Source organism: Pseudochaenichthys georgianus, chromosome 20, assembly GCF_902827115.2.
Source record: "Pseudochaenichthys georgianus chromosome 20, fPseGeo1.2, whole genome shotgun sequence".
Taxonomy (NCBI): domain Eukaryota; kingdom Metazoa; phylum Chordata; class Actinopteri; order Perciformes; family Channichthyidae; genus Pseudochaenichthys; species Pseudochaenichthys georgianus.
The window spans coordinates 9,300,300-9,313,463 of NC_047522.1; the positions used below are offsets into that span (position 1 = coordinate 9,300,300).

At 41.0% G+C, this 13,164-nt stretch overlaps 1 protein-coding gene across 1 annotated transcript in view; it reads left to right on the forward strand.

The window, feature by feature from the left end:
• Nucleotides 1-13,164, forward strand: part of sspo (SCO-spondin) — a 136,312-nt gene that overhangs the window by 108,078 nt on the left and 15,070 nt on the right. Inside the window, exons 113-117 of the mRNA XM_034109166.2 lie at nucleotides 635-799; nucleotides 1,946-2,157; nucleotides 3,517-3,612; nucleotides 12,240-12,300; nucleotides 12,826-12,956. Of these exons, the coding sequence (XP_033965057.1) occupies nucleotides 635-799; nucleotides 1,946-2,157; nucleotides 3,517-3,612; nucleotides 12,240-12,300; nucleotides 12,826-12,956 (665 nt within the window). The remainder of the gene's footprint in view (nucleotides 1-634; nucleotides 800-1,945; nucleotides 2,158-3,516; nucleotides 3,613-12,239; nucleotides 12,301-12,825; nucleotides 12,957-13,164) is intronic.

Below are 13,164 nucleotides of genomic sequence, written 5' to 3' on the forward strand. Positions count from 1 at the left end.
GAATGTTTCACCCAAAAAGGGGAAAATACTCGGGTGGGTTGCTCTCATCTAAAGTGGATATTTAGGAAACACACTCTGGTAAGAACATTGTGGAATCCATACAATGCTTTGTGTATTATTGTGTTGTTTTGATTATAATCCCTTTGTTCTTACCAGAGTCTGTTTGTCCGAAAACTCCACATGACCAATCGTCATTTTGGATTGAACATTTGAGATAAAGGTCCGGGTCTATTATTACTAGAAATGTCCTTAGATCCTACCCGAGCCCCATCACATTTGATCTCTGTCAAAAAGAAGGAATAATACAAACATGTATTTGGTATTTAATGTGATTGATTATTCCTGCCTTCATCTTTTTGTTCATTTTTGTCCAAGTGACAGCCACATAAAGAAGACTGTCCTGGTTGAGACCAGAAAGACATGTTTCTTTTGTGCATAATGTGACTTCCTTCTAGTGTGTGTGTTTCCAATAACAAATGGCTTTTATGAGAAGCTCTCTGGGTTAAATAACTGCAATTGTATGTATTGGGCCGAGCTGAAGAATGATGCTCTGATGGAAAATATTGTAATGTCTTGCTTTACAGATGAGGGTTAATGAATTCACTGACCTAAGCATGTTTATCTCCCCCTGCAGTGGACTGTGAGTGGTCCAGCTGGTCCCCGTGGACTCCGTGCTCAGAAAGCTGTGGTACGGGACAACAGAGCTCCAGCAGAACCATCCTGCATCCCAGCCTGTATGGAGGGGCCCCATGTGAGGGCCCCGACCGCCGCACAACCACCTGCATTGCCCCTGACTGTGGTGAGTGAGGGGAGGAAAGGTAACAGATGTTTTATTGATCATTATTCTGAATAGATTGTGCAGCAGCAGCAGGTGATTATTAACAGATAGTCAAGAAAGCACATCATACAGAATCTTACTGAGTGCTTGACATATCAATATGAATGTTTGTGTCTCTGGACAGAAAAACTAAAAGTATATGAGTTAAACATCCATTAAGAGCAATATTTAACCTTTGATGGATGGTCAAAGTGATAATATCCTTTTCTATTCGAGCTGAGCCTTGACATAACTGCCAGACTTTCAGTACCTGTGATACTGCTAAAGACCTTGTTGTTAATACATTAAGGTTAAAAGGAAAAAATATAACAAATGAAAATAATTCAAAGTACAACAACATCATCAGGGATCTGTCAATATTGAACTTAGACAGCTTTATCAGCTTGTTATTGACTGTAATGCCGAAGTACTTGCACGACTCAACGATTTTTACAAACTTTTCAAATGACATCATAGTTTGTGATGTCAAGGCGGAAAGCCTGTATTCATTCAGGTTCTTGGGATATTTATTAAGAATTATTTGTATTTCTATAGTCATATAGTCGAACAGAAACACATTATTTTAAAAATGGCCAATTTAATCAGCACAGTAGAACAGCATATGGTTACCATTGTTTCCAGGACCAGAATGTGTTGTGTTGTAGAGAAAGAAAAGGTTAACATTACTTCAGTAGTGTAATTTTTTCTAGCTGAAATCAAGCAATCAAATCTTGAATGAAACATGTTGAGTTAGCCCTGATTAAAAAAACCTTTCTTAAATGTGTCATATATCCTACCCATGGTCCTAACCTCGTCCCAATCTGAGCCTTAATGCTTAAATTGCGTCAGTCCCATCAGTCCTTGCTTAAATTCACACCTTTTCACTTGTTCAATACCACCTTACTAGTATTTTAGCATTTCTTAAACTTAGGATAGATCTTCATGGGAGTGGGTTTAGTGAGTGGGTGTTTTAACTCGTTTTATAAATGGTCTTTTAATATGTTAAATACAGCAAAAATGTCTGCTCTCCATCATACCATCCTCCTGTCTCATCTTCGTTCTATTTGACCTCTACATCCTATCACCTTTTCTTCCCCTCATAACCCCTCCCTCCCCCTCCCCCTGCAGCGTGTCCTGACGGGGAGCGATGGAAGAGGAGTGAGTCGGAGGAGGTCCCGCTGTGTGAGAGGAGCTGCGAGGACATTTACTCCTCCTCTCCGGTAAACTGCAGCCACTCCACCGAAGGCTGCGTGTGTGAGGACGGACTCTACAGAAACTCTGAGGGTGTGTGTGTCATCCCCGCCCTCTGCCCCTGCCATGACCAAGGCATCATGCGAGAGGTACACACATACACCCATACACACGCACACACACACACACACACACACACATACACACACACACACACACACACACACACACACACACACACACACACACACACACACCACACACACACACACACACATACACACACACACACACACACACACACACACACACACACACACCACACACACACACACACACACACACCACACACACACACACACACACCACACACACACACACACACACTGGCTCACACCCAGAGAAAACAGACATCTGCTGCTCAGCTTGTTCCCTTTGTACCTGCCTCATTGTTTTGCGAATCTGAAACTTAGCATAAGTGCAGTGTTTACCACCCCCCCCCCCCGATTCACTGCCATTGTGTTATTTACTCATGAAGAATGGCCCATTAGAAGATGAGTGACATGCCCCTCGGACCACATTACACCACATTGCCTCTGCAGCCCTCAACCTTCATCAATTATGTAGGAAGTGCCGTAGAAAAGCCGGGGACTGGGACCGCGACCGGGCAAGCCTGCCAGGAATTATTTATGAATGAGGGGATATTAAAGGATTATAAGAATTAATCATACACTGACAAGAGGTTATATCCCCCCCCCTCTTGATCTTTTCTCTTCAGGCCTTTCATCCTCTCTTTGTTTCTTTCTTGCCTCTGCTTTATCTCTTAGTCCCTCTTCTGCTCTCATTAAAGGCTTCATGTTTAATCTCTCACTCTCTCCATCCCTTTTCCTTTTGATCCCCATTCTCTCTCACTCTTTCTATTTGTCTCTCTCTGTCAGCTGATGTTGACTAATTTCCCCATAAAGTCCCTCTATAGTTTTCTAAATAAACTAGTTCTTGACTATAACAACAAACGGCTCAGTGTGAGCTACAAATGCACCCCCTAGTCGATGCCTTTGCATGGGTAAATACTTAACAAGGATTCCCATAGCAAACATGAGAAGTAGTTTGTGTTATGTTGTGCTATAATTAAAGCATCATAATGGGCCTCCATAGCAGGGTGCACCCAGAGCTTTAGTATATTCACAGAATAATTAGATCCTCAGCTGTGACCAGTTGCCTTTCGACTCACAGCAATGTGAGTTATTTTAGTTTTTTAGCTTTTAAGGTTATTTGTATAGTTACATTTAAATTTGGTGTAAATACTTGTCTTTAGCATCCTTTTTTAATGCTAAATTTGTTCTTAATAATACTTATTTTTTCTTATCCTTATATATTTCTTGTTTATGTTACCAGATACCAAAGCAAATTCCTTTTAAACGTCCCTGGCAATACACTTGATTCTGATTCTGATTATGTCAATTGAGTGAATATAATTATTTTGTGTGTGTTCTGTATGTGTGAGCCAGGCAGGATCAGAGTGGGACGAAGGCTGTCTGTCGTGTCACTGTGTGAACGGGAAACAAGTGTGCCAGTTAAGATGTCCGCCACTCTACTGTGAAGAGGTAAGACACACACTGACACTCAAATGACGCCTGTCTGATTTTGTTTTTTAACATAAAAAGTGAATATAATTGGGACAATTTGTTTTTGCATTATACCATAAAAATTGAGGTACTTTTGAGGTCGTGGCAGAAATCCTGGTAATATTGTTTAAAATGTCTTGCTCGCTTCATTGCTCTCAGTGCCATAATATACCCAGATCAATTAGAGGAAAAGCTTCCTCAGTAGAAACTGCATAACAATATATACAGTATATACAACTCATTGTTTCATATATCATCATTTTGCACAATTTAAATGTAGTTATTTCGTTTTATTATTCAGTTAGCCTGTCTGAGATAAAGCTCTCTTGAATTAGAGACCTTAAAACAATTATGCAGACAAAATCATCGAATGCATGGATGACTATAGACTATATATGTCAAGGAGAGACTCTGAGGCATGAACTCAATTGCACGACTCAGATAGTGTTTTCAAAAATAAAGACTTTACTGGAATTTAGCACAGTAATCAAAACAAGGAAAACAAATATACTCTTTCGAGGAAAACCAGTAAGTGATCAATGAGGTAGATCCGTGGGAAGTCCGTGAGGTAATCAGGAACGTGGGTCATAATAAGACAACGAACTGACAATGAACAGGAGGAAGCTACCACAATATATACACAGGTAAAGGGGACACAGGTGGAAACAATCAGGGCGGGGAAAACAATCAAGGACGCAGGAGACAGAAGGGGGCGGGGAGCGTGGAGGCCTGAAATGAGAGGGATGATTAATTAAGGGAATAAACAAAGCACAGGGCAAAGGGACATGACAAAACTAACATAAAGAATAAACTTTCACTATTAGTTTCCTAGACATGACAATATAGGTTTTTTTTACTTTCCCAGTGTTATAAAATGGATGTCGATAACTTTTTTTTTGCAGTTGGGGAGTTCATTTAAAGTGTGGTTTCCCTTTATTCCTATTATTAAATTGGATCATTTTTATTCAGTAATTTTTCTAATAAAAGGCAAGGATTAGAGGGATTATAATTTGTATTGTCCTTAAACCCATTTTGCAACCCCTTTTGGGCATCCTGTCTGCAAGGTTAGGAGCACTGAACAGCTGTATAATAATCTTAACACTAATCATGTAATCATAGTCCGGTTCAAAGTTTTAATATCCTATCCAACCTTATATTTGCCTACACTATAAGACCTACACAATTACACTTTTACAAGCACCTGCACACCTGCACCAAATATACTCCAGACCATTTTCCTTAGGTTTTGAGAAAGTAGTAGTAGTAGTAGTAGAACCTTTATTTATCCAGGGAAATCAATTAAGTAAATTCTTATTTACAATGATGACCTGACAGGAGGCAAAGGCTTCCTGAGGGGATGGGGGTTTGGGAGAACAATAAATAAAAAGACACACTCCGGGCACTACAGAACCCAGGAGACAACACAAACACATAGAGCAAAGATGACAGGCATAGCAGTTAAACATATAAAAACTCTAAAACAATATTGCTGTGGTTCAATCAGTCATTAAAATCAGCATCAGGCAAAGCAGCTACATGTGTGTACCAGGGTGTCAATAATAGTGACATTGAAGGTGCGGGGGGAGACAAAGGTTTTCATTTTTAATAATTTTTGAACGGTATTCCAGCTATCTGCCGCTGCAAACTGAAAGGCGGAGCGGCCAAAGGATGTATGGGCTTTGGGGATCTTTAGCAGGATGCTTGTAGCTGACTGGGTGTTGTGCGTTGGGGGTGTGCGGAGTTGCAGTAATTGTGTGAGGTAGAAGGGGGTGAGGCCTAGGAGTGTTTTGTAAACAAACATCAGCCAGTGGATGTTGCATCTCAAGAGAGGGCCAGTTAGCCAGAGAGTACAGGTCACAGTGGTGTGTCCTGTAGGGGGCATTGGTGGCGAAGCGGATGGCGGAGTGATACAGAACATCTAAATGATCGAGAGCTCCTTTACACGCCGAGCGGTGTAGTCGAACAGAGGAAGGACAGTCATCTGGACCAGAGAGAGTTTAGCAGATGAAGTGAATGAGGAGCGATTCCTATATAGAAAGCTGAGTCTAGCTTTAACCTTGGTCTGAATTTTGGAGAGATGTTCTGAGAATGACAGATTACTGTCAATCCAAAATCCAAGTTATTTATAAGATTTAACTATTTCGAGGTCCCGGCCATCGGCGGTCATAATAGTGCCAGTTTGGGAGGCACCACTGCGGCCAAACCACATGATCTTGGTTTTAGTGGTGTTCAGGACCAGGCCAAGGGCAGAGAGATGTGACTGGATTCTCTGAAAACTATCCTGAAGAGTTTTCAGGACAGTATCCGGGGAAGGGCCAGCAGTGTACAGAATCGTGTCATCAGCATATAGGTGGATAGAGGAGTTGCCCACTGATTTCTCCATGTCATTTATATATATTGAGAATAGGATGGGTGCTAGAATAGAGCCTTGTGATATTCCCTTAGAGATGGATAAGGGCTGTGTCATCAGATTTTCAGATTTTACACACTGGGTGCGCATGGACAGGTAGTTTTCAAACCAGGCTATCGATTGGTTAGTGACACCAATGCATCTAAGCTTTCCCAGAAGCAGTTGGTGCAGAAAGGTGTGTAGCTTAGAGCTGCATTTGTTCTCCAAGTGAATTGATTTTCTGCAGGAATGTGTGCATCTACTGAATCCAAATACAGCTAAAGAGAAATAAAGGTTTGATTACAGAGGCACAGTCAGTCTCCCAGAAAAACTCATCTTCACCTCCTATCCCGTGTTTTTACAGTCAGAAACATCTAAATGACTCCCCAGTCAGGGAGACAATTCTCTGCTCCCTCAAGAATGTGTGGGATGTTTTTTGCAGGTCGCTGGCGGAAGTAGATCAATACCTGACTGTCCAGTCCTCCCACAAGTCTGCACTTTTCCTTAACCATCCCCATAACCTCCCATTTAAACTGAAACTTTTTCCTTTGTTAAGGATAATTGGGTTGCATCCCCACACCAAAAATAAACTATTAGGCAGATGGTTGCAAACTGAAGGCACCATGTACGTAAAGCATATTTTAGTTAAAGATCACATTTTAGGTCAGATTTGCAAGTATTATATTTAATATATATATATGTATAGAATCTTCTCTAGATTTTACATTTTCAGCTATTTGTTTTTTTCTTATGGTTTTGATAACTAGATTGTCATTCATGAGGATTTTAGGTACAGGTGAATGGCTGTATAGCTAGTGACATCACAAAAATATGTTTTTGCATCTGATAATGTTCATTCATACACACACCTATGAGCTGTTTGTCTCGCATAATAAGGTGAGCTGAGTAGTTTCATATATGCACTCTGTACAACGTCAGGCAGATGAAGAATAATTGATCTCTGTTTAAAATAATTATGCATTTTGACACTGGGGAAACATTTTGCTACACAGTCTATCTGGCGGATAGAAATAGAGGAGAAGGGTATGACAATGTTAATCTGAACATTGTTTGTTGTTGGGGTCCCACTGAGGCTGCTCTCTGTGGGATTACAGTATTTTCTTCCTAAAGTCCCTTTGCAATGCTTCGACTCCCTTTGTTGCTCCGCTGCAGTGCTATGCCATATGTAAAGGGTAATTAGAGTGAGTAGACCCTCTAACAGGACGATTAGCAGCTCTGTGAGGCTGTACTGAGGGACACCAGCGCTTTGAGCTAAATGCTAACACAATGACAATGCTAACATGCTGATGTTTTACACGCATAATGTTTGTCATGTTCACCTTGTCTGTTAGCATCGTAATTGAGCATATTAAAAAAAGCTAGTTGTAACCAGAAATGGGGTCGTTATTCAAAAAAGTAATATATTACTTTACTTCATTACTCTCTATATAAAGTGTTTTAAAGTAACGCGTTACACCCAACTCTGGTTGTAACCTAACTTGTAAATAGAGCTTAATGGGAATGAGATTGGTTTGCAGGTATCCTACTGTACCATAAGCCTAAGTATCAACAAATAAACATTTCGACTAAATGATGGCACTTGAGGATAAATTGGGGTCACCAGAATGAATTCCTTTTGCTCTAATCTAAATAATATAATCTAAACATAACAGCTATACTGATCAAGATATCTAAAAATGATCTAAACTAAATCTGAGAACAATTCACTCGATAACTGTTAAGACTAACCTGCTGCACAGTGTTAGAGCCAGCCAACATGGAGAGAAGATGGAAACCATTTTTTTCTCATTAACAAAAATGCCTAATTTCCCCTTCTGTCTAACAGATGCAAGTGGTATTATGTAGTAGTTCTAACTCTCTTTAAAGGACTACAAAATTCAGTTTTATCTGCATCTTCTTTCATGATCCTCCTTCTTAAACCTTATGCACATCCAGGTAAACTAATCCTTTAAATAGAAGGTTCCTCACCAATCAGCATACTTCATTCTTGTCTCCATGGTAATTGAGTCGAGAAAAGTCATGGTACAAAAGTGAACTGTCTCCTCTCCGGCGCAATAACCTGAATTTATATGTGTAGCCCACCAGGGCTGTATGAAGGCTGGGCGAAAATAAATTCAGCTGACACCCAGAACTTTAAAAGAGAGGTTGATTTTACAGTGAGCTCCGCAGTGTAGACAGTCTGCTGATTGTTACACCTTTGCTGCACACGGTCTCAGCGGCGGTGCCTTCTGTCTCTGCAGGAACTCTTATTATTTCTTCTTGCATTTTCAAATCCCTCGCCTCCCCTGGCTGTGCTAAGTTATGCCTCAGTGAAAGTGCTTCTTATCCCGACTAATGTAAAAAAAGGTCATTTAATGTGCACTGTTCCCTCCGCTGACAGGTTGATTGGTTGGTTACTGGCAGTGAACTCAGTTGTTTATGACTCACAGCTTACAGTTGAGCACAATAGTTTGTTCTGCCCGAAGGCCCTTTTTCATGGTGTTGCTTTAAAGGTTCTGTTATCATATCGGGTGATAAAAGCTAGCAGGACAGACAGCCTTGATTTGTATTTCACAGCCTGCTGAAGACACACATTTGACTACATTTACTTTAAATGCCAAGTGCCCTTTCCTTAGCCAGGAATCGACATTTCACACCATTTTAACCCCCTCGCCACATCAGACACTTACACACACACTCTTCTAACTTTGAGGACTTAAAAGGGTCCGCTTTGTGACCTCCACCCTGTGTGAAGGCTCTCTCTCCCTGAGGGAAGGTTGGCGGCAGTGCAGATTTAGAGGAGAAGACCTCAGGGTGAATAGTTAGAAGGAGCATGGGAAGAATGAGACGTTTTATATCTGCTTAACATGTCAATGTTTTTTGTGTTGGTGGGGGTGCTGAAGCATTCTGTCAGTGATTGCATCCTAACTGTAGCTATTCCAAGACAGGGACAAAACAGGACACCCTGCTGGATCTTTCTTTCTCAGTGACTTAGCTCCTTCTCTCTGTGACTTTGTGCTACTCTCTTGCTATTTTTGGCCTTTATATCTCACTATTTGCCTTTTTTTTCTGGTCCTTTTGCTATCTCTGCGCTAAGTCTCAACCATGTTCTTGTTCATCCTTACTCTCTGAATTGAAACTAGCAGTGCTCACTGATAAAAAACATTTGATCAAGACATTTTTTTACTGAGTGATGTGACATGCACAAACCACTCTCACATATTAGTTCCACTTCTTAGTTGTCCTGAATTGCAAAATAAATGAAGGATTCGCACCTATGGAGATCTTATATTTTAGAGATGCCAGCATCTTCCCTTGTTATGAAGATGCAACATCAGGATAACATAACAAAACAATAATAATAATAATACATTTTATTTGTATGCGCCTTTCACAACACCGAAGGACACTGTACAGTTTATTGAATACTCTTAAGAGGTCAAAAGCAACCGAACATGATTAAAAAACAAACAGGCAATCATGGAGGAGACAATCAAAGTAGACACAAATGATAGGGACAGGTTTTTCTGGGCACACAGAGGATGGTGAGCACTACAGTGAGTAGGGTTTTTAGGTGGGATTTATTGGTGGTGTCAGACTGTCGGATGTGTGGGGGGGAGAGTGCCAGAGTCTGGGAGCAGTGTAGCTAAAAGCCCGAGCACCCATGGTGACGAGGCGTGGGTTGAGGCCGGTTAGCTGGCCAGCAGAGGAAGAAAGGAGGGAGCGAGAGGGGGTGTAGGTCAGCCAGATACTGTAGGTGGGGGCCAGGTTGTGGGGGGCTTCGTAGGGAAGCAGGAGGTTTTTGTAGTTGATCCGGGATTGAACACGGAATCATTGCAGTTGGATGAGGCGGATGTGGTCAGAGGATTTGGTGCGGCTGATGATACGGGCTGATGATAATCATAACTTAAAGGGGACCTATCATGCAAAATGCACTTTTGTACGTCTTTTATACTTGAATATGTGTCTCTGGTGTTCCAGGGAACTCACCAAGTGTCAGAAAACACAACCCTCTCTATTTTCCTCCATACCCAAATCTCTAAAAAAGGGGCTGCAACGGATCTGATACAGACTGATCCAGATTTGAACATTGTCCTGACGTCAGGACGGTGGCGCTACGGCTATTGGTCAATTCTCCACCTATCAGGGGAATGAGAAGTTGGGCCACGGCCGGCCATTGCTGCTCGAAAGCGCTGTAGTACATATGCTAGGCCTGTAAGTGGCGCTGTATTCTGCCACAAAAGCAGCGAAGAAGACTTCCCTTGCATGGTTGCCATGGTTGCTCTTCTGTTTATTCTCCGCTGTGTCTCTTTTTTCTCCCTCCCCGAGGCAAGCGTTTGCGCCTCCTGCTTTAAAACAAATGAATAATGACTCTATATAATCATATGTACTGTAAGGGATAATGTGCAGCGACGCGGTCATTATGGGGAAAAGAACACCGACAGGCTGATCAGGAGCCCGACACGAAGCAGAGGGATCTAGATCGGCATGAAGGTGCACTTTATCCTGCTTATTACATGGCCACATTCTCAACAAAGTAACCTTACGACTCCCAATATTAATTGAAATGCTTTTATGGATTTATAAAATGATTTTATTGATTTAAAAAATAGTTGTATTGATTTAAATTGACATGCATCCGCTAAGAAAAATAGTCCGTTGTTACTGTTTGAACTAACGTAGCAACGGCAGGAACTGCTTCGATAGTGTTTTTGAGGAGCTTTTTGATTACAGATTTGAAAACATCGTTGCTTGCACAATTCATTATGTCAAACCTTGGAAAGTATCTAGATATCCCTGCCCTAATGCCAAAGTAACTGCCAACTCCCCTCTCCTGCAGGGGGGCGTGGTCAGTTGCAGCTCACAGAATCAGCCCCCTGCAAAAACAGGGCTGGAAAGAGCAAATAGAGCAAAATGAGGCATGGCTAAAATGCAGGATCTGTTTGGTATTTTGAAAAAAAATATATATTTATATACTTTATATAGGTACAGTATGGCCCTACAATATATTTAAGCAATAGCTCACGACAGGCCGTGGTATATGCTCATTATATATATATATATATATATATATATATAATGAGCATATATCACGGCCTGAAGTGAGCTATTGCTTTTATAAAACGGTTACCAAGTGTGGCAATATGAAAAAAAAATACACACTCTAATTTAAATAGTTTTTATTAGTAAATAATGATGTTCAAAATAAAATAGTCCCTCCGTTGCCTTCTGTGCGAAACATAGTGCGAGGTGGTTGCTATGCAACAACACTAACAGCTAGCGAACATATTAGACAGAGAGCGTTGATCCATTATTTGGCTATTTATTTACATTCATTTGTATGTTGCCGTTTATTGTGCAGCCACTGAAAAACTGTCCAGCATCAGTAGAATGGCTTACGTAGTTACTTGTTGAGGTTGTTTAGGCTGTTGCTTGGCGTGGTGAGAATATTGCTCCACTTTCTCCGGTCCCCGAGATTTGGCTTCCAGTAGCTCTAGAGAGAACTTTCGCACCTATGGCCACAAACAGTCATAATTTCTCTGCTTTGTTTCAAGACCCGCATCAGAAAGCTTTTGAATGGTGGTACTTTTCCAGTTGGTCTACCTGCTCTTCACGTAGCTCTGCATGTCGTCGTTTAGGTGCTTTTTTTTCTGGAGATAGTCATTGCTCAATCCACTCCTCCATAGTAAGACCCCCCGGAGGTCGAAGTTAATCTTAAATGTTTCCATTTTATGCTTTGTAAGTTTGTTTCGTAACGGAAGAAATGTAAATATATTTATAAAACTGACAAGTAAAATCAAGCAATCTGAATGGCCGATACAGATTTCAATCAGATTGCTTGATTTGACTTGTCCGTTTTATAAGTTTCAAATATAGCATGATAGGTCCACTTTAATTATTTGATGGATTACCATGAACGTTGTTTTTGTGTTTTTTGCATTGTATGTCAAATTATTGGATGACCTATCCAACATTTTTACGGGATACATTTCAATAACGTTTCATCTAACCATGTTCATGTCAAATTTCAGTCAAAGGGGTTCAGTAGTGGGCCCACTGATTCTTAACAAACGTAGACTTGTTTTTTGTCCTTTGAACAATATTGACTGTTTATAAAATGTGAGCTGAAGTTGTAATGCCCAATTATTACTGTGTGTGTTGATAGCGCACAGGAGAATATTTTCACTTTTTTGTGTTCATCATTATCTCTCTCCAGGGGGAGGTGAAGGTGGAGGAGCCAGGCAGCTGCTGTCCAGTGTGTAGAAAGCAGTTTCCAGGTTAGTACAACAGACATGCAGTAAAACACATCTCACAATCCATTAAATCACCTTACACTGTGCCCATATTACCATAAGGAGTAATGTGTGTTCATCTGTGGAAAAGAAAGACACATGGAACAGTTGAAACATGAATTTTGTAATTGCTGCTCGATTATAAAATATGCAAATGTCAAACAAACACTCACAGTAGCTACCTTTTATTCCATGTCATCACTTCAAAACCACTTCATACGATTTGAATATTCTCTAGTAGTTCATTTTATAGGAGGCTAAAAACCAAGTGCTACAGTGCCCAATTAGTGAGAGATTTCAGTGCTTAACTCTCATTGGGGCTTTAATCGCTCTCTCAGTGGAGGAAAATGTCACATGCAATGTCACCGTGAACTCTCTGGCTCTGGCTCTTTGTCCTCTTCTTCCTTTTTTTTCATGCCCAATCACGGCTCCTCATAATCTCCTCCTCCTCTGTTTCCCTTTGGTCTCTCCACCCTCTTTTTGCCCTTCTCCCTGCTCCTCTCTGTTCAGACGAGCCCGTGCCAGAGTGTCGGCGCTACGTGCAGGTCAGGAACATCACTAAGGGAGACTGTCGGCTTGACAACGTGGAGGTCGGCTTCTGCAGGGGACGTTGTCTGTCCAGGACTGATGTCATCCTGGAAGTACGGAAAACACACACATGTACACACAGATAACACTCTATGAAGGCAACACTGACTAGTATTGACTTCGACATGAGTGACAGCTGGTAGGACAATACATATCAATACAGGCAGCAAAACAGACTTAAAGGGTCCAGAGCGAGAAGAGAAAAAGTTGTTGGTTATTATTGTTTGCAAATTGTAATCATATAGTGCAATTCCAGAGAAA